This window comes from Echiichthys vipera (genome assembly GCF_963691815.1).
Source record: "Echiichthys vipera genome assembly, chromosome: 6".
NCBI classification, from domain to species: domain Eukaryota; kingdom Metazoa; phylum Chordata; class Actinopteri; order Perciformes; family Trachinidae; genus Echiichthys; species Echiichthys vipera.
This window is the reverse complement of record NC_139831.1, coordinates 2,914,864-2,937,815: the sequence shown is the minus strand read 5'-3', so window position 1 is coordinate 2,937,815 and position 22,952 is coordinate 2,914,864. Positions and strand designations below refer to the sequence as shown.

The following is a 22,952-nucleotide window of genomic DNA, read 5'->3' as shown; positions in this document are numbered from 1 at the left end:
TTGTGAAAGAATTGCGGATACATTACAAGCACTTTCTCCAAAATGCAAACCTTAATATCACAACGTTAACGTTTCAAACACCTGTGCGAACCCTGATATAACTATAAAGAGCAATGCATTGTAATGTGTGTGTCATCCACATATTTACTACTGTAGTAATTACATCCGGAGCAAAGAAAGGAACTCAGGCGACGTAAAGTAAGAGCACTAAACTCCGCGTATGAACGCAGGTCGAGGTGGTGCTTAGCTTCCTCGCGTGTCCTCCTGCCTGCGTCTCTAAAACATCCAAACTAGAGAAAGAGAGAGGGATACAACTGGCAATGATGCTTTAAGTAATACTATAAATGAATGAGCAGTGAGAGAACTGTGTGTATATGTGGGAGAGAGAGTGTGTGTGTGTGTGAGAGAGAGAGAGAGAGGGAGAGAGAGAGAGAGAGAGAGAGAGAGAGAGAGAGGGAGTTGACAAAGGGAAATAAAGTGATTGAGGTTTCCGTGTGTGGAGGATAAAGAGCTCAGTGATGAGAGAAAGCCTCAGTACTCCATATTATAGTGTGTATCCTAGCAACTCTGCTTTAATACATATCTTCCAGCATATCTAACAATAAGGTAAGACACAATAAAAAGCATTATACAGCTCATACATGTTGGCTTTTGGGAGGGAATTGGAGAATTATTGATTAAATGGGTCGTTAAATTGGAAGTAGAGAGAGTTTTTTACTATGTAACACGGGCTTTTATCAAAATGAATATATTTAAGGTGTATTTCATACTGATATGTTCAAGTTTTTAGCTTATCAGTTATAATAAATATGTATTTGAGTGGGATGAGTCCGCCTTTTATACTTTTATCCTCTATCTTTATTGGTATTTCATCTCCTTATTTAATAAACATATACATCTGTAATACTTTAAAAATGCTAGTGCAGTGGAAATGGATGTCTCGGTCCTGTCGCCTCGATCAATATGTGATACGTGTGTGTGGTGTGTGTGTGTGTGTGTGTGTGTGTGTGTGTGTGTGTGTGTGTGTGTACAGTGATCGAGTACAAGTAAAAGACTGGAAGAGTGGGTTAAAGAGTCAGAGAAGTGGTTGCGTGTCTAAGTGTGTGTGTGTGTGTGTGTGTGTGTGTGTGTGTGTGTGTGTGTGTGTGTGTGTGTGTGTGTGAGGGAGAGAGAGAGAGAGAGAGAGAGAGAGAAAGAGCGAGTGGGGAGAGCGCTGAAACAGGAATAAAGCCGTGTACCGCCGGGACTTCAACACGCACTGCGCCATTCTACCGACTCCATCTATCACTGTGCTCCGGCCCCAGCAGCACTGTGTGTGCGTGTGTGTGTGTGTGTGTGTGTGTGTGTGTGTGTGTGTGTGTGTGTGTGTGTGTGTGTGTGTGTATGTGTGTGTGTGTCGAGGATGTAGGGATATTGTTGTCCAGGCTTAAAGCAAGAGCTAAACACTGCAACGGAACAGCATCGCTGCATGGAGACAGCGTCCTCATCCTCCCGCTCGCTCTGTGACGCCTCTGGAGCTTCAACACGGATTTCCTGGTTTGATAAAAGCTGATAGCCTAAATCCAATTATTTCACTACTTTGTTTTTGCTTCTAATCCACCCTCTGAGAGATTAGAGCAACAACACCGACTGTGGTCTCAGCAGTTCGGCTCGACTGACGCGCTGCTGTGAGGGTCAGACGCTCCAGTGACATCCGAGCTCTGACAATTCAATCTCATTTACAAGAGAAGGAAATAAAGCACAGACAACATCCTGTAAGATCAGCGATTCAGACAAGGAAACGTCCCACACAACTAAAAGTGTGTGTGTGTGTGGGGAGGGGGCGGGGGGTGTAGTGGGAGAAACTGATCGGTCATTCAAAACCAAACCTCATGGAAACACATCGTGCATAAAAGCCAAAAACATCAACGTCATGACGTGTTTCCATTCTATTCATTCATTCATTCATCTTCAACCGTTTGTCCCTATCGGAGTCGCGGGGGGCTGGGGCTGATCCCAGCTGACATCGGGCGTGAGGTGGGGTACACCCTGGACAGGACGCCAGTCTATCACAGGACACATAGAGACGAACAGAGACAGACAACCATTCACACCTACGGGTGATTTAGAGTCATCAATGAACCGAACACCTGCACGTCTTTGGACTGTGGGAGGAAACCGGAGAACCCGGAGAAAACCCACGCAGACACGGGGAGAACATGCAAACTCCACACAGAAGGGCCCCAGCCGGAATGCGAGCCTTGAACCTTCCCGCTGTGATGTGACAGTGCTAACCACCACACCACCGTGTGGCCCATTTCCATTCTTTTTACAAACCAATTTTAAGCCTTTGAAATGTTGCAAAAAGACGAAATGCGAGTAGAAGTAATGGCTGAAGAAAACAAGTTGCGGCCATCTAGCTTTCTATGAGAGGAAAATGAAGAGAGGTCATGCCTCACGACGACAGGAAACAGCTGATTTGTCATGTGAGCTAAACGTTTAAAGCGTCAAAACTTATCTCGCAATGGTGTTTCCATATCTGGTTTAGAGCGTAAACACCTTTTTGGATAATTGAGGAGGTTTAATCAAATTTACAAGTTTCCATCATATACCGTATAAAAAATGGACGTAGCATCTGCAATTTGATTCGATCTTCATCGCCTACGGGAGTCGCCATCTTGTCAGACTTTGACTCTGCCTCATTTCCTCTTACCAAAAAAGGGCATGTATGTGAAGTCAGGGGGAGGGGCGTACGTCCATCTGGCTGACGTTTACCTCCGAGGAGAAGTGAGGGCCAGAGGCTAGCTGTCACTCAAGAGGCCACGCCCCTAATTATTCATAAACTTTAACCTCCAATAAAATAAAAACTAGCCCCCCCCCTCAGTGTTGTCATGGAGATGTGACCTAAACACACAGACTAGAATGTTCTTTTGTCCTTAAACAGGTTTAATGATGCTGTGTAAACGGCCTGTTTAACATGGGGGTCAATGAGAAACTGCTCTGTTATGAAACCTGCCCCAAGTGGACACTCAGAGAACTGCAGCTTTTGGCACTTCCTGATTGGATCAACCAGGAAGTCGCTGTGGTGGAGGCTCTGTCCTGAAACCGTGAATGTCTTGTGCCGACTCATCCAGTAGATGCTCAGATCTTTCACGGGATAAGGTGAAAAACTTTGACCTGCTGGTGGCGCTAAAGGGAAAGTCAGGAATCAGTTTGAGATCACTTGCTTCTTCCCTCCCCCTCCTCTCCATCTTACTCCCTCCTTCATCTCTCCCTCCCTCCCTCCCTCCTCGGTCTTGACAAGGATCAAGTCGGCCTCTGCAGGAGGGGAAATCTGGAATTTGTTCTGCATGACGAGGATCTGCAGCGACCAGCACTTTTAATTTGACTTTTAATGCGTGTCAGAGGAGAAGTTCAGCTCGGGATATCCTCCCTGCCTTTGTTTCTGCCCTGTCCTTTTCTCTACATGTAGATGGTAATGAAGGTGTTTTTAATAGTTATGCTGTTTTAGATGCTCTTCAGATTGTTTGGCAGTAAGAACTCCAACCTTTACCATTAACATTTGATGTCCTGAAAAACAAATGTCTTAAGCAGCTCCTGATTAAAAGCCATGTGGTCTTCTGAAGACGCTAGTGGTTAAATTCTCATCTCATCTCATCTTCAGCCTCTTATCCGCGGTCAGGTCTCGGGGGCAGCAGCTTTAGCAGGGGACCCCAAACTTCCCTTTCCCGGGCCACATTAACCAGCTCTAACTGGGGGATCCTGAGGCGTTCCCAGGCCAGTGTGGAGATGTAATCTCTCCACCTGGTCCTGGGTCTTCCCCGAGGCCTCCTCAGTTAAATAAGTTAAAAAAGAGGTATTTCTATATTCGTGTTTTGTCTGTGCTAATCTTGTTTGAAGATGATGGGACTCTGTTGGAAGGAAGTTTCTGTGCATCATTCATTCATTCATGGTGGTTAGCACTGTCGCCTCACAGCAAGAGCATTCCTGGTTCAAATCCCGACTGGGGCCCTTCTGTGTGGAGTTTGCATGTTGTCCCCGTGTCTGCGTGGGTTTTCTCCGGGTTCTCCGGTTTCCTCCCACAGTCCAAAGACGTGCAGGTGTTCGGTTCATTGATGACTCTAAATCACCCGTAGGTGTGAATGGTCATCTGCCTCTGTTCGTCTCTATGCGCCCTGCGATAGACTGGCGTCCTGTCCAGGGTGGACCCCGCCTCACGCCCGATGTCAGCTAGGATCGACTCCAGCCCCCCGCGACCCCGACAGGGACAAGAGGCTGAAGATGGACGGACTTTTTTCAAATGTACTCTTGTACAACAAAAGAATCCGTAGATTTCGTCAGTGGCACTTCATAAACACTGGGCTCCCACATGAACCTATTTCTGTGATGCATAAACATCTTACTATTCCACCTGCTACACGTCTTTTCTGTGTATTTAAACAAACGGTTGTTGGGACCGGATTCACTGTGACCTCGGCGTCTTTGATGGTCGCTGCGACTCAGCTGACAGTCGTGATGCAACATGATGTGTTTTTGTGTTTTAAGGAGGTTAGAGTGGTGAGTGTGTCCTGTTTTTAGCAACATAGATGCTGTGGCTGCTAAGAACACACCTGCTCTCTCTCTCTCACACACACACACACACACACACTACGGTTCAGTGTTATCTGCTTTGGCTCTTGTTGCTCTGTGGAGGTTACGGTTCAGTTCTATTATCACTAATGGCTTTTCTGTGTAATGAATGAGTGTAAATTTCCCCCCCACTGCTTGCAAACAGGCACGACAGCAGCGCCACCACCGTCGCACTGTTATGCAAATGTCCGCGCCGGTGATGCGCTCTTCTTTCAAGCGAAGTGTTTGAAACGGGAGGCGAGCTCAATGAGGCGGAGACATTTCTAAACACTCGGAGGGCGGAAGGCTTTAATTTTTCAAAGGAAATAAAAAAAGAAACTTTGGACGCGTTGAATATCAGCGCGGCTATCGTTTCAATTGATCGCATTTTTCAGGGCAAAGTTACCCGAGCTGAAACGGAGCCGCAATGAGATGTGACGTTTTTCCATTAGCTATTAGCTGCCCAACCATCCATCCACACACACACACACACGCACACACACACACACACACACACACACACACACTCAGAAGGGATGAATAAATAATATCAATGCCCACACATCGAGCTGTATTACAAAGTCAAATGAAGAATAATTGAGCTCACCATTGTCGTCTCAGCGATGGAGCCAAAACTGTTGATAAAAATGTTGCAGGTTACGTTTACCGGCGGACCTGCAGAGAGGAAGGAGAGACACAAAGAGAGACAGAGGGGTGAGGATTCATCAGAGAGACTTTTTAACAACCTGCATGACGTAAAAACAGTTTCAACGCAAAGAGGAAAACATTAAAGATCGTCAGAAACTCAAGAAAATAAAGTGTTTTCTGCAAATGTAAACAGGGAGATTTGAGTTTTCCTGAGCTTGACGTGTCTGAAGACGAGGCTTAAGTGACAGTTTCACCTCATTAATCAGTGTGACCGTGTGTTTGTGTTCGCTGCGGGGAGAGGGGAGAGGGGGGAGGGGGTCACTTCGCCCCGGTGGTTGCTCAGAGCAGTTCACTTATTTTCAGTCGGGGAAAAAAACGCTAAATACGATCTGCATTGATTCTTTTTTGGCCACTCGGGGAAACAAGCTGCAACGACGCTGACGTATTATCAGCGTCTGTAGCAGACGGGGTGAAAATGTTAGCGAACAGTTGCCTAATTAGACATCCAGGTACACAGAGCGGCGTCATCGTCCACCTGGAGCGGGGCCCGATACCGATCTTAGAGGGGAACCATTCACCGATCACCAATATGGGAACATGTTTGATCAACTCAAATACACCTGTGCCAAACATGGATTTGCACCAATTTTCTACCAAAGTTACTTAAACAAATACATTTATTAGGCAATAATTAACATTATTATAAATTATTCATATGATGCATTTCACTGTTAACCAATTCTAAATGAATGCTGAGAAAATAAAGAATAAATTGATAAATTAAACAGTTAAATAAACATCATGTTAAGTGTTCCTTATTTGCTGAACATTAAAATAAACAATAAATAAAAAATAAACAGATAAACAGTATTTTCTGTTCAGTATCAGCGGATTGTTTAACATGTAAATACATAAAAATGGAAATATAGGTACGTGAAACCAGTAAAAATCACCCGAGCATCGTTGTCTGGATTATAAATTCTGTAGAAAAAGGTTTTCATATGAGTGCATATTGGAAAACATGTGCAGTGGTACCAGGATGTCTGTGATTGGCCAACATCAGCCAATAATAAAGGCTGACTGCTATACGAGCCCGGCTCTACGTTAGAGAGCGTCCACCACCGGGGTACGATGGATAACTCCAATAGTTCTTCTTTTACCTGGGGTTTGGTCTCCACCAACACCACAGAAGAATAACTTACATGTCTTATCAGTCCTCATCACAAACACATTACATTTGTTTTGGTTTGGTGGTGGAGTAAAATGAGTATAGCAGAGGTTTTGACTGAAAACACAAACACAGCTGCATTTTCAGGCTGTAAAAACACAACAATGAGATGTCAAAATATGATTATTCTGAGTTTGTTCCCTTTATTATCAGACGTTTGGGCTGCAACTAACGATTATTCCCATCTGTTGAGTATTTTCTCTATTAATCAATTAGATGCTCGGTCTATAAAATGTCAGAATATGGTGAAAAATGTTTCCCAAAGTCCACGATGACGTCCTCAAATGTCCTGTTTAGTCCACAACTCAAATACGTACGATGGATAACTCCAATAGTTCTTCTTTTACCTTGGGTTTGGTTTCCACCAACACCACAGAAGAATAACTTGCTCCTACATGTTTTATCAGTCCTCATTACGAACACATGATATTTGTTTTGGTTTGGTGGTGGAGTACAGTGAGTTCATCAGAGGTTTTGACTGAAAACACAAACACAGCTGCATTTTCAGGCAGTAAAACACAACAATGAGATGTTAAAATATGATGATTCTGAGTTTGTTCTCTTTTAGATCAGACGTTTGGGCTGCAACTAACGATTATTCCCATCTGTTGAGTATTTTCTCTATTAATCAATTAGATGCTCGGTCTATAAAATGTCAGAAAATGGTGAAAAATGTTTCCCAAAGTCCACCATGACGTCCTCAAATGTCCTGTTCAGTCCACAACTCAAATACGTACGATGGATAACTCCAATAGTTCTTCTTTTACCTTGGGTTTGGTCTCCACCAACACCACAGAAGAAGAACTTACATGTCTTATCAGTCCTCATTACGACGACATTACATATGTTTTGGTTTGGTGGTGGAGTAAAATAAGTTTATCAGAGGTTTTGCCTGAAAACACAAACACAACTGCATTTTCAGGCTGTAAAAACAAACACTGAGATGTTAAAATATGATTATTCTTAGTTTGTTCCCTTTTATATCAGACATTTGGGCTGCAACTAAAGATTATTCCCATCTGTTGAGTATTTTCTTGTCTATAAAATGTCAGAAAATGGTGAAAAATGTTTCCCAAAGTCCACGATGACCTCCTCAAATGTCCTGTTTATGAGTCCACAACTCAAATATCCACGCTTGTTGCCTCTTTTGTGACTGGTTTGAAACGAGTCGTCAATGAGCTCGACTCCAGACCTATTAGAAGTACTGAAAATCAAAATGGAGATGCTTGAAATCCTCTGCTCTGGGCAAAGATACAGGCTTCTGAATATTTACTGCAACAGACTCAAACTGTAAAGACAGACGGCAGGAAGTAAACAAAGTGAAAGAAAGTGTCCGGTGAGGTAAACAAGTGTCTGACAATAGCAGCAAGTTTGTTTAAGAGTGGCTGAGAAGGGGAAAAAAACGTGTAAACATCTCATTACAACTCAAGAGAACTCGGGACGAGAAAATCAATTCCACGTCCCCCTGTGAGACTTACAAAGCTCTGTCGGTCAAACTCAGGCAATATCAATAAACACCGAGCGGTCTCAGAAGAGTTCATAATGACAGAAGTAGTGCTCCCCTTCCCTCTCCTGGCAGAGATGAGACGCCGGCTTCAAGGTTGTCTTCAGACGAGCGAGTCAAAGTGGAAGTAAATGGCGTTCGGGGCCTTTTGCAGCCGCCCCATCGATTCGCTGCGGTACCAGGTTGTACGAGCACAAATTGCGATTACTCGGCGGCAGGAGCGCAGTTGTGCAGCGAGGGTTGTGAAGGACGGCCGAGCGGACAGCCGGTCTCTCGTCTCTGACGGGCAGTGGACACGATGTTGGCTTTGAGAGCCGCGTCACAGCCAGTAATGAGAAACTCTTCAGGTGGTCACTGCCCGTTTGTACAGTAACTATTCAGTTAGAGAACTGAGCGACTGAGACGAGGCGTCACCTTTTACACTGAGACCAGGAGGAGGCAGTTTTGAGACGTACCATACTCTCAGTGTCAACGTGCTAAAAGAGCGTACCGTACTCTCAGTGTCAACGGGCTAAAAGAGCGTACCGTACTCTCAGTGTCAACGTGCTAAAAGAGCGCACCATACTCTCAGTGTCAACGTGCTAAAAGAGCGTACCATACTCTCAGTGTCAACGGGCTAAAAGAGGGTACCATACTCTCAGTGTCAACGTGCTAAAAGAGCGTACCATACTCTCAGTGTCAACGTGCTAAAAGAGCGTACCATACTCTCAGTGTCAACGTGCTAAAAGAGCGTACCATACTCTCAGTGTCAACGTGCTAAAAGAGCGTACCATACTCTCAGTGTCAACGTGCTATGAGAGCGCACCGTACTCTCTGTGTCAACGGGGCTAAAAGAGCGTACCCTACTTTCAGTGTCAACGTGCTAAAAGAGCGTGAGACCCCTAGTGTTTGTCAGACCCCTCTTCTTCCCTGTACCCTTTAAACACCGTCCGTTTGTACTGTTGTTTGAATTTGCTCATGGTCGGACGTCGTCTGAGCTCCTCCGCTCGTCTCTTCCACAGTTTCACTCCACATATTGAAATGCAAAAGGTTTTTAAAGTTGTATACAGATGGAAAGGAATGTGAACTGGTTTATTTTAGCGTCGTGTCTCAGCGTCTTCCTGTGATCTGCTCAGAAAAAAACTCTTTTTCTGAACGTTGAAGAGGCCGAACGGGAGCATGAGAGTCTTTTCTCATCCAATTATAGAAACTAATGCGCACTAAATCTACTGTTTGCCATTAGTCAGTGGACCACCAGTGGATAAAAATACATTAAATAATGTTCATCCGGCATTGTTGTATGTATCCAGTACTTTTCCGTTCATCATTAAAGTGACACTGTATGAAACTTAAAGCTCCTTTGTAAGTGGGGCCCGCCACAAAAACGCAACTCTGCACTTTTCACGTGTCGACAAAGTGCGATTATCCGGTCGTTGTGTGCGGGTTAATTAGATCGCTGCGTTTAGCAAAAACTTTGTGTTTACCTATTATATCTAATCCAGCCATCATCGGACATTTCACATTAGAAAGATGGTATTTAATACTGCGCCGGATTACAGAATGTATTTTTCATATGTCAAGGGGCCGTGAATCACATTCTTATACATGGTCACGTAACTTAAGGTCAAGCACGCACACACGCACACACACACACACACACACACACACACACTCACTTAATGTCCCTGGCTAAATTCGGTGTCTAATTCCACTCGCCGGCGGCTAGCTGGGAACGAAGGAAGGGGTCTGGATTATTTTGATGGCCAATTACTCTCCCTGTCACAGTCTGAGGACTGCTGGAGGCCACTGGGGAGGAATATCATCATCTGAGAGTCATTTACACACACACACACACACACACACACACACACACACACACACACACACACACACACACACGAGCACGCAACTGTGGTTAAGCCGTAGAGTAGGATCATAGGGTTGGAGATGCACGGTTAAGAGGGAGAAAATCGTTAAAGCTAGCCCGGGGCGATCGCTCCCTATACGTGACTTACATGTACAGCATCTAATTAGAAGGAACAATAGATTACTCACAGGAGTGTGTGAGGAAAGGAGGGCGAGGTACTAACAATAATAATAAAAAAAACAACAACTTCCTGATACTAAATCATCCAGGTTTGCTCTCAGTGCTGCAAAGGAAACTGTCTGCAGATGAACGAGTCTGTTCCACAGTAGCTGAAGAGGAATACTTAGTTACATACGGCGGCTGATTGAAGAGAGCGAGAGGTTTAAACTGTCGGGATTAGAGGTTCAATTACCTCAGAGTTGAACTGTGGACGTCTAACGGTGTAAGATCTAAAAGCACCAGTAACGTGTGGCACTTCTGGGTCTCTCTCAATGACTTAGATGCATGAAACTACAAATATGGCGGGTCATGAATCACATACAGTGGTTTGACTTTGAACAGAATGGAATTGGGTGCAACATGACAAACCCCAATGATTTAAACGTCCAACGTAACGTATCTAACAATACTTCAAACTCATGCAGTCTTTCACTAACATACAAACTTTAAAAACACAAGAAATAGCTACATGAACATCAGCTAAGTCCAATCATAGTGAAGCACTTCTGTATCTCCCAGTAATAATATCTGTTTCCTGGAGTTTACTGGATTACTGTTGCGCTCCTAACACACCTCCCTGCCCTGCATCAGTCCGTCCTCTGAGAGCCACGTTTTTTTAGTTACGCTGCTGTTTGTGAGGTTCAATCGCTTTTTAGGTGCTGCAGATTTTGCATCCGAACGTGTTGTGTTCCTTGCAGCAAGACGGACGTAAAGGTGGTTGTAGGAAGTGATGAGAAACCTGGTGGCCAATGCTTTCATGTGTGTGAATGATTCTAGTCTCCAAACAGGTCATGTGTCAGGACGTGTGCACACACTGTGCCCCTCACTGCTGCACTTTCGCCTCCTCTTGATTGAGCAGAAACTAACTATCATCCCTTCTCTTCATATCAAATAGAAATACACTTGATATACGAGCCTTTGTTAAAGCCGGCTGTGATTTCAGCACTGCAGTGAAGCGGACAGCTCCTCTGCTCTCTGACGCTCGTGGTCACGTTCAGAGCGCTATCCATGGTCCTGAAGTCTCACCTCTCCCAGAACAACAGCATAAGTCACTCATTCCTCTGTTAAATGCATCTCACTGTTAGTAACGGTGTGTGTTTGTGCTTCATAACTGTTAACTAGTTTCCACCAGGGGCACGTCGCAACTTCCTGCTATAGGTAGGACTATTTTTGAGGACACAGTAATTACATCATGTGTACCTCCACCCCATACGAGCGAGTACTCAACCATGAGATCCTCAGATGGGGCCAAAGTCAAGGCTTTAATCTAAGATTTCCTTCTTTGCTGCGGATGTAATTTAATAAATACATTGATTAAATACTAGTTACAGTGCATGCTCTACGTAGATCTATGTATGAACAGTGAAGGAGGACAGCCTGACTGGATGTTGATCCTTAACTAAGCCCTGCCACTCCCGGTCCCTGTTGCACTGCACATATGTCCTTTATAATAACTCCCAGATTTACCACCATGAGTCCATAGAGACTTTTTAAACAATGGGACCTTGATTCCAGATTAAAGCAGACAAGAGTAGGTTTGTGGTTTTTAGTCGGCAGCTTCCTGCTATAGGTAGGACTATTTTTGAGGACACAGTAACGACATCATGTGTACCTCCATCCCATACGAGCGAGGACTCAGCCTGAGATCCTCACATGGGGCCAACGTTGAGGCTTCGATCTAAAGTGGACCGAACCTTCGCCATCATCGCCCCTCAACTCTATCTCTCCTTAAGAACCCATTATCAAAGACCTGACCTTTTACGTGTTGCTTCTTATTTGTATCTATTTGTTTTATTGGTTGATTTTATTGCTTTTATTTACATATTTTTACTGTTTGTACTTTTATGCCTTTGAATGTTTTTGTCTTATTGTTCTTATTTGTCCAAATTTTGTCCTGCTGTTGTTTGGCGTTACTGTTTTTCACTCTGTTGTCACATTGACCTCTGTGCATCCTGCCTTCGCTTTGCTTTGTCTGTCAAGTTATTATTATATTCATCATTAGAAATGGGTGATGCAATGCTAAGTATCAGGAAAAGATGTTCAGTTCAGATATCACTTTGTTTGAAACACTGAAATACCCAGTGCTTCTGCTGCAAACGGTATATTTTAAAGTTTTGAATAAGGAATTGTATGTAATTAACATTGTATTTAGAATTAATGGGAAAAAACCTAGAGAAGCATAACAGAAATTGCATTTTTTTGGTTAATTTTCTTAAATTTCGAACAAAAAAAGGTACAACAGACCTTTTATTTGGCACTAAAGGAGCGGAAACAATCTGGGTGCAAATGCACTTGAAGACAAATGGACTCCAGGAGCTTCTCGGTAAATAATCAGCCCAGCTAAACCTCCTGACTGTATCTGTGTGATGTGCACGGGCCCGACAGACCCAGTGAGCACAGGCTCTGATCTGTCTGAGTGCATCAGAGGGTTTATCCGTAAACCAGTTGGTATTACATTATCACCGTGTTTTTTTCTCAGGATGGCTCTTTCGGCCTTACTCAAGTCCTCTGACACATTTCCTCTGCATCCTGGCTTTGTTCAAAATCCCTTCTTCAAACTCCTCTCGCTCCGTGGCAGGAGGGAGGCGAGTGGAGGGGATATCATAATTTGTCTTCTTTTGACGTCCCTCGCAGCGCAGGACGCGAAAAACCTGAGGAGGAGGAGGAGAAGCTAATACCCTCCAAAACCTCCTCCCTCTGCTTCTCTACCTCTTTTCTGCCACAGCAGTTCATTTAATAACCATCCAGAGAAGGAGAGAAGGAGCGATAGAGAGAGAGAGAGAGAGAAGGAGGGATAGAGAGAGAGAGAGAGAGAGAAGGAGGGAGAGAGAGAGAGAGAGTTTGCTTTATAGCTTTCCAATATAGACAGAAGACGTGGGCGCAGCAGAAAAAGACAGAAAGGAGAAAGAAGCTACAGCTCATTAAGTGTCATGGAGGACAGGCTGGCAGTGTGACTCACCAGCACACACTGTAGCTGCACATTTGGATTCACCACAGCTACGTGTGTGTGTGTGTGTGTGTGTGTGTGTGTGTGTGTGTGTGTGTGTGTGTGTGTGTGTGTGTGTGCGCGTGTGTGTATACAGCTGTACTTTAATACAGTACGTGTAAGGACACTGGATGACATAATGCATTCTCTAGCCTACAACAATTGTCAATGGTAACTTTTTTATAGTTTTCAAAATGTATCTTATCCTGTGCCGTCTTAGTTATATATTTATTTATTTTCTATATTTAACTCCTTGATTCTTTGCCGTATGTTTAGGTAGTTCTTGAGTGTACAATGTCAAAGTATTCCCATCAACACGCTCGTATGTTATCTTTCACGTGACCGGTTAAGTTCAGGCACCAAAACGTTGTGGTAGGGATTAGAAAGAATGGCGTGGTTTGGTTCAGCACTTCTGGGACCCATCCACCACCCGACCCTCGGCCCATACACGGGCTAGCCAGTTCATCTCCTGGGCACTGCCGAGGTGCTGTTGGGCAAGGGACCGAACCCCCAACTGCTCGGGGCGCTGGTCACTGGCAGCCCCCTCGCTCTAACATCTCTCCATTAGTTGCATGTACTGTATATAGGTCCTGTTTGTGCATGTGTGTGTATTTCGGGCCTGTGTGTGTGTGTGTGTGTGTGTGTGTGTGTGTGTGTGTGTGTGTGTGTGTGTGTGTGTGTGTGTGTGTGTGTGTAACATGAATAATAATAATAATAAATCGAATTTCCCCCGTTACGGGACTAATTAAGGAATTCTTCTTCTTCTTTGGTGCACTAATACTACGTCACCTGATTTCCTTCTTTGCTGCAGATGTAATTTAATAAATACATTGATTGAATACTAGTTACAGAGCATGCTCTACGTAGATCAATGTATGAACAGTGAAGGAGGACAGCCTGACTGGATGTTGATCCTTAACTAAGCCTAAGACCTGCCACTCTCGGTCCCTGTTGCACTGCACATATGTCCTTTATAATAACTCCCAGATTTACCAACATGAGTCCATAGTGACTTTTTAAACGATGGGACCTTGATTCCAGATTAAGGCAGACAAGAGTAGGCTTCTCGTTTATAGTCGGCAACTTCCTGCTATAGGTAGGACTATTTTTGATGACACAGTAACGACATCATGTGTACCTCCACCCCATACAAGCGAGGACTCAGCCTGAGATCATCACATGGGGCCAAAGTCGAGGCTTTGATCTAAAGTGGACCGAAACCTTTGCAATCAAGGCCCCTCAACTCTACCTCTCCTTAAGAACCCATTATCAAAGACTTCCCTTTTACGTGTTGCTTTTTATTTGTATTTAATAGTTTTGACACTCTCGGTCCCTGTTGCACTTCACATATGTCCTTTTTAATAACTTCCACATTTACCACCATGAGTCCATAGTGACTTTTTAAACAATGGGACCTTGATTCCAGATAAAGGCAGACAAGAGTAGGCTTGTGGTTTTTAGTCGGCAACAGTTGATTTTGCAGACTGGACTGACAACTGTCCGACTAGCCTGCTCATTGACAGTAACCATTAACTTTGGTTTTGGAAAGCAAATAAAAATGCAAAACCCTGAATATCTCTAGATGCAGAGTTTCGCTCTTTAACGAATGCTTCACCCTCAGAAGGATCATCAGCTACTCACGACGTGTTGCCTTGAATTCTTAATGAAGAATTACGCTTTTTTCTCACATGCCTCCGCGGTGAACAGATAGTCTTAACGTAAATAGATACATGTACTCTATACACACACATATACACAAACGATGAGTACACGACACACACATGATGAAGTGACAAACACACACACAGAGTACATGCATTAAACACATATAGTGTACAAACACACCAAGGACAAACATACAAGAGCAAATGAGCAAAAGTGCTCGATAAACAAATACACATAATGACATGGAGACACACACACACACAGACACACACACACACACACTTTATGCTGTGTACAGATATGCAGGTGCACTGGGGCGTGGAACACACACACGCATGTTGAACTGAACACATACAGTATGCATGGGGCTGACACGCTGCACCGCACTCACACAAAACACACATTAACACTCATTAACATACAGTTCTGCACGGATACATACTGTCTCCGCGCCTCATTGCCTTCTAACCTTTTGCTGCTAATAACATTTAAATATGTCACACACAGACCTCTGCATGCATGCATCTGCAGTTTGACCCTGCTGGCCACCGTACGTTGAGTTAACTCCAAGCAAATCCACTGCCTGAATGATCACATGTTCAAATGGAGATTGGACTGTTTGCAACTAAAATAGACTTTAACTCCCAAACTTTTAACACAGTACTGACTCAATTTCATAAAACCGCACGGACAATAGAAAGGATTTCATACTTTCTTTTTATGAAAAACATATATTAATTATTTAGACTTTGCTGTGAATGTTCTTGGGAGATATATATTCGACTCTCGCAGCCCTTGGCATGTGAACTAAAAAGTTAATTTCACTGAATATACACGCACATACTCCCAGTCTCTTAAACACACACACACACACACACGCTAAGGAAGCCTGCTGAAGTGTGTCGGCATGACTAAATCCCCCCGCCTTCTTTAACTGAACTCCACTTTCATTAAAAACAAGCGACAACAGCAATAAAGCAGGATGAAAACAAGCGGCTCGGCGTCTCAGCACTTCTGCTAACGGCAGCCGCTGCAGCCTCCAGCTGAAGGAACGCTCTCAAATGTCCCTGAGCCGTTCTGCCTGTGTATGATTTCTCTGTGTGTCACACACAAAACAAGAGCTTAAGAAACTATTTATATGAGTAAATATATTGTAAGGGCCCTTAACTGGCTGCATTTCAGCTCCAAAATAAGACTTTATTTCTGTGAAGCGACCAGGAAGTGTTGAGGTTTCATCACAAAGACATCTGGGGCTGTGTTCCCAAAACATCTTAAAGTGAAACTACGGCGTAAAATCATCCCAGGGTCTTTTTTTGGGACATATACACATCACATAAGTTATCCAGGCAAATTTCTTTCTGTGTACCAACTATTAACGGAGATCGCTAACAATCGCTAACAGCTGAGCATGGCTAACATCGATTAGCTCGGGGCAGCACGGTGAAGGCATTCAAAGGTCTTTTTTAACCACTAATGCTGCTGAAAATAACAGCAAACCTCTGCAGCAGCATGAGAAGAGTCCCTACACACAAAACAAAGCACCAATGGGCTCCTTCCTTTGGGTTTGACTTTGATAATCCACTTGTAAGGACTTTACTATGAGAGGAGCTGGTACAGGGGCCAGTTGGTAAGTCTTTCAAACACTCTTTTAACCCTCCTGTTGCCCTCAAATTTGACTAACACCATTTATCTAAGGGGTCAATTTGACCGTAGTAGTTTAAACATCTGGAAAATGATCATAATCAAAGTTGTTACTTAAGTCTTTATGTCCTTATGTACTCTGAGGGTATTTGTTGACGGCCTAAATAGCATTTAAATTAAACACAAAGCACCAAACACCTTCTTATACATCCAGAATAACAACAACGTGACTTGGGAAATATACAGAAAACTAAATGAATGATCTTAACGATACACCTGAAATTGGATCAAAGGCTCTTTGTTTGTGTGTTTTAAAGTAAAGTAAATCATTTGTAAGGACTATTTTTTGTCATTTATAATATTTGGAATGAAAGCAAATGTCCAATATCAAGGGCAGTGGCGTGAACGGGGTCAATTCAACGACAAAATATCATCATGTCACTTTTAGGTTTTTCCCAGTTCTTATAAAATTAGGAAAAGTCATTAAATATGAAGCAAAAAAACAGATGTCAACCGTGTTTTTAGAGATGTTAAACATTGAATTGGGTCAAATTGACCCCAAGGATCACAGGAGGGTTAATAAACTCCAGGTTCGCTAACTACGTTGTTGATATTCCCAAAACTAAAGGGTAACGTACTATTTCCTCATTAAAAGGGGGAACTCTTCTGCTTGCTGGAATTGAACCATCACGTTGGTTCTCGGCTGCACCTTTTAGTTTTTAGCGTGTTTGGTCGTCATCGTCGTCATCATTTTCACCTCGTAGCCGAACTGACAGGGAGAAAAGAGTGTTTGGTGGTTATCCAGGAAGTAGACATGTCTAAATAGAGCTGATTTGAAGATGACAGCCTGATAAACCCGCCACTAAAGCGCCCGTAATTGCCTTTTTAATGATTAATTGTTGGGAAGATTTTCTACTCCCCCCTCAGTAGACTCTTTTTTTCCCCCAGTGTCAACTTAACAAATCTCGTTTCTGGATTTTTAAACTGACAGTGGAACCAGAGGCGAGGTGTGAACCCCACACACGAGCCTGTGCGACCGTCAAAATAAGTTTTAACACTGCTAAAAATCAACTTGGCATATTTTTGGTTCTGCACCTCATCGCTGCTCCAAGATGAAGCGTTCCACTCCCTTTGGAGACACTTTTATTATACGTGTATCTGCTCATGACACTGGAAGGCTTTTTGGATTAAAGCGTCCTATAAACAGCAGGTCACGCCACGTCCAACTTATGCCATATGTTAGGATGATATGGCAGGTGCATAAAGGCTGCGGGGAGCATGATTGTTGCCAATGTAGTGGTGCAGTTCATATCCAACCATGCCCTGTTGACACTTAAAGTCATGGTGTCTAGTAAACAAAATTGATGCAGTCTTTATGTTGCCTTTTCATTAAGTTTACTGTTTGAAATAACACAATTAAAGAGAAACAACTGTACCCTCTATTTCAGCAAGCTAACAACAAGCTTGTTACAGTGCAACAGAACAATCATTAGGATTCAGCTGCATTCTCTCTAATGTCCAGCAGGGGGAGACTCCACTTAAAGCTGCATTCTCTCTAATGTCCAGCAGGAGGAGACTCCACTTAAAGCTGCATTCTCTCTAATGTCCAGCAGGAGGAGACTCCACTTAAAGCTGCATTCTCTCTAATGTCCAGCAGGGGGAGACTCCACTTAAAGCTGCATTCTCTCTAATGTCCAGCAGGAGGAGACTCCACTTAAAGCTGCATTCTCTCTAATGTCCAGCAGGAGGAGACTCCACTTAAAGCTGCATTCTCTCTAATGCCCAGCAGGTGGAGACTCCACTTAAAGCTGCATTCTCTCTAATGTCCAGCAGGAGGAGACTCCACTTAAAGCTGCATTCTCTCTAATGTCCAGCAGGAGGAGACTCCACTTAAAGCTGCATTCTCTCTAATGTCCAGCAGGAGGAGACTCCACTTAAAGCTGCATTCTCTCTAATGTCCAATCAGGGGGAGACTCCACTTAAAGCTGCATTCTCTCTAATGTCCAGCAGGAGGAGACTCCACTTAAAGCTGCATTCTCTCTAATGTCCAGCAGGAGGAGACTCCACTTAAAGCTGCATTCTCTCTAATGTCCAGCAGGAGGAGACTCCACTTAAAGCTGCATTCTCTCTAATGTCCAGCAGGAGGAGACTCCACTTAAAGCTGTATTCTCTCTAATGTCCAGCAGGGGGAGACTCCACTTAAAGCTGCATTCTCTCTAATGTCCAGTAGGGGAGACTCCACTTAAAGCTGCGTTCTCTCTAATGTCCAGCAGGAGGAGACTCCACTTAAAGCTGCATTCTCTCTAATGTCCAGCAGGGGGAGACTGCACTTAAAGCTGTGTTCTCTCTAATGTCCAGCAGGAGGAGACTCCACTTAAAGCTGCATTCTCTCTAATGTCCAGCAGGAGGAGACTCTACTTAAAGCTGTATTCTCTCTAATGTCTTAGTACTTGAATGCACCACAGCAAAAAGATCCATAATTTCTGTGTGGTGTCCAGTTGAGTCCCTGACTTTACAAACATATTCTTCTTACCCCCACAAACGTCCAGTGAGGCTCAGACGTCTCAACAGCATCAACCCTGGACTCACAGTAGCCATCCTCAAGCCTGTGGTGGTGGTGGCTTTATCCCCATATGCAAACAATGACTCAGCCAAACAATAGCCAGGCTTCCTCACGGACAGAACTAGTCTGAGACAGTGCAGCGCTGAAAGCTGTCACAGCTGACTTCACGGTGAGGACGGAGACATCCGAGCTGTGCGTGTTCGGGGAGCAGTGTTAAGTTTTGATGAGCTCAGGAAGTCAAACTGCCAGATGTTGTTGGTGGAAAGGGAAGTTGACTACAGACAAGTCGTTCAGACAAGTGCGTCTCGGGGAGTTTGAGGAGCTTGATGGGTTGAATAAGAATAAAGATTTCTGTGCACATTCTGTCAAAGAAATATAAGTGCAGTAACAAAGAAACTGGTATGTTCATGTTGTAACTCCACAGTTAGTGACGCTAGAAGTCCGTCAGAGTCGGGGGTGCTGAGAGAAACTCAACAGACCCAATCACGATGTTTGTTTACAATGACTTCCGGGTAGTAAATCCCTGCGTCCCGTAGATACGATTCAACCGATATATGCTCATCTCATTCATCTCAAATGTATGTTTGATGCTTTCATGTCATTAATCACAACATTTTTACCAACACGCGGTGTGAGACCTAAGTTACCTGTTGTGCCACAGACTAAAGAACATAACTCCACCACCCACAACTAGCAGCAGGTCAGAACCGTGGTGAGATGCTGTCGTTCGTAATGCTAGATTTGGTTTATCCAAGCAGCACAGGACCTAAACTAAGCGCAGCAGAAGCACCGTGTATGACAATGTATCTTCAAACATTACAGTTACAGACTAAAATGATGACAGTCATCCACACGTTCGCTGACTTCACATATCTCTGCAGTGAGCATCAACCACCTACATGCCGTTTTCTGGTTTTTACTTTAATTTGAAAGATCATTTATAACTATAAACAAATAAAGCAAAGCCACAGACACTTGTGGTACTCTGCATGTATCCCAGTAACAAACAAGGTTTAAACTCTTTAATCAATTGACGGCTTTTATAATGTAACATGAGAGCAAGAGACACAGTGATGACTCTAAATCGCCCGTAGGTGTGAATGGTTGTCTGTCTCTGTTTGTCTCTATGTGTCCTGTGATAGACTGGCGTCCTGTCCAGGGTGGACCCCGCCTCACGCCCAATGTCAGCTGGGATCGGCTCCAGCACCCCCGCAACCCCGACAGGGACAAGCGGTTGAAGATGGACGGATCTATTTACTTGTTTATATATGCAGATATCTGTTAATTAGCTGAAAACACAAATATTGACTCACACTACAGTATGAACCATGACCGGCACACCGAAGATATCCATATATGGATATCTACTGGCTACACCTGAGCCCCAGAGACATCGGGCGTTGTCCCCAGAGGCTGAATCATCATCAGGCCGATCGTTGATAGGTTCTAAGATTGTTTACAAAATAACTGAAGAGATACGGGATAAAGAAGACGCTGTCATGGACACATGGTTGTCATTGTCCTATTGATTGGTTGCTCAACATTAAGTTGATAGATTTATTCTAATTTGGGGGCAGCAGTAGCTCAGTCCATAGGTGTCCATAGGTGACTCGTCTGGGAACCGGAGGGTCGCCGGTTCGAGTCCCTGTGTGGACCATGAATGGAGCGAGGACTGGTGGCTGGAGAGGTGCCAGTTCATCTCCTGGGCACTGCAGAGGTGCTGTTGAGTAAGGCACCGAACCCCCAACTGCTCGGGGCGCCGATCCCCCTCGCTCTAACATCTCTCCATTAACTGCATGTATATAGGTCCTGTCTGTGCATGTGTGTGTAATTCGGGCATGTGTGTGTGTGTAACATGTATACTAACAAAGTGAAAAAACTGAATTTCCCCTTGCGGGATTAATAAAGTAATTCTAATATGAGGTTCAGGTGAAGCCCACCAGCACACATCATGCTTTTCCAGGACCGTTAAGGTGGTACGCTCCGTTATCAAACCTTGGGAGGCTTGAAACACGCAGGTATCTGGAGGATTGTCTTGGCCCGGCTGTCCTATGTTTTATCCCAATTTGCACTCCTCTAAGTGACACCTCGGTGCAACAGCGCTGAGGCCGAATGTATCCACAGCAGCAAACGGCACAGAGCTTAACAAAGCATAAGGGGAGGCAAGAAGAGAAGAAAAGTCGCAGGCTCCAAATGATATGAATAATACTCTGAATTACGCAGGATCGCCTCTCTTACAATTGAGCTGCCTTCAGCAGAAAATACTACAATGGCTGTGAGACATTAAATATTTATGGGGCAGCGTCCATAGGCTATACGATCCGGGGGAAAGCAGTTTTACTTTTTATTGAACTAATATATATTCCCCGCACATGCTCGTGGAAGTCAGGGAGAGCGGCTCGTTTTACAGGCGGGACTGAGGTTGAGAGAGTGTGACAGAGAAAGGAGGACAGAGGAGAGAGACGTATAGGGCTGTTTTTCTTTTCCTACTGCGGTTTTTTACCTCGATTATGTCCGGACACGACAGCGGCGGAGGTGATCATTTTAGTCTTATCCTCCGTGCATAAACGTCAGAGCGGAGACGGAGAGACAGAGAGAGAGGGAGAGAGACAGAGAGAGAGAGGGAGGGAAAACGCTTTCCCTGGGAACTTTAGAGCGTCGTAAATCTCCCGCCTCGATGGTGAAACAGTGAAATAATGAACATTTTATCAAACACTGAAAGCTTTATACTCCTGGAAGTTCACTCGGCTCAACTTCTGAAAAAGTTTGCTAAAAGTCATAAAACAGACGCTGAAGCAGAAGAAAAGGCCACAGAGTGTGTGTGTGTGTGTGTCTGTGTGTGTGTGTGTGTGTGTGTGTGTTCACAACTTTTTCAAATCAAATCAAATCAACCTTTATGTATACGGCGCTTTTCATTCAGAACAGTATCCCAAAGTGCCTCACAGAGATGCCTCACCCTCCCACCCCCACAGTCATGCACAGAGACACACACACACACAGCCACACTGACACACAGACACACACACTTACACCTACACACACACTAGCTGTCACTACAGAGACGTGGCCGGGCAGCGAGACCTGAGGTACAGAGGAGCGAGTCTAGAGGAAGCTCCCTTTTTCGGTGGAATACGGGACTTGACTTTTTTACGACTTTCACTGGACCATTAATTGTTGGGTCTATATTATTAATATAATTATCATTATTAATATTATTATTATTATTATTATTATTGTGAACTGGTGTGTGTGTGTGTGTCATGTGTGTAAAGTAGGTAGCGTTAACGTTGGAGAACCGTTGGTCAGTTCTGGGAGCAGAGAACCGGAGTGAATCAACATCAGCACCCGCAGTGTGAGGCTCCTGTGTGGGCCTGCAGCTGCGGAGGGACCGGGGGCGGGGCGGGGGACCAGAGGGGGACCAGAGGAGGACCAGAGGGGGACCAGAGGGGGACCAGAGGGGGACCAGAGGAGGACCAGAGGAGGACCAGAGGGGGACCAGAGGAGGACCAGAGGGGGACCAGAGGGGGACCAGAGGGGGACCAGAGGGGACGGTTATTTCAGTCCCTCAAAGCTTCCTACGCCAAGACGTGATGTCAAGACAGACCCACAATTGTTGGGTCTCTGTAAATCATAAATAAGTCATAGAGTGTGGTCTTTACCTACTCTGTAAAGTGTCCTGAGATCACTTTTGTTATGATTTGACTCTATAAATAAAATTGAATTGAATTGAATTGAATATTCTGAAATCCAGAACTTCAATTCAGTGAACATTTTCTGGATACGATTTTTGACGAGTGATTTGAAATCTAAGGAATTAAAAAACACAAAAAAAATCAATTTTGTGTTGTTTTTTTTCTTCATCTCATCTTATTTATTTATGGAATTAAAATAAACATTTTGTTTTTCAATTATATTTAAAGTTAAAGAAATCCACTGTTATTTATTTAAATGTACATATTTAAATATTTAATATTTATTTTATTTATTTATCTAATGAAAAAAACATTTGTTTCTTTGGTTCAATTACATTTTAGGTTCAGGGAAATTCACTGTCATTTATTTAAA

General features: G+C 43.9%; 1 protein-coding gene across 3 annotated transcripts in view; it reads right to left on the bottom strand.

The window, feature by feature from the left end:
* glra1 (glycine receptor, alpha 1) overlaps positions 1-22,952 on the bottom strand; it is a gene marked incomplete at both ends in the record, with an annotated part of 138,805 nt that overhangs the window by 55,106 nt on the left and 60,747 nt on the right. For all 3 annotated transcript variants that reach the window (XM_083915559.1, XM_083915558.1, XM_083915560.1), the window contains one exon: positions 5,195-5,262. In XM_083915559.1, coding sequence (XP_083771685.1) covers positions 5,195-5,262 — 68 coding nt within the window. The remainder of the gene's footprint in view (positions 1-5,194; positions 5,263-22,952) is intronic.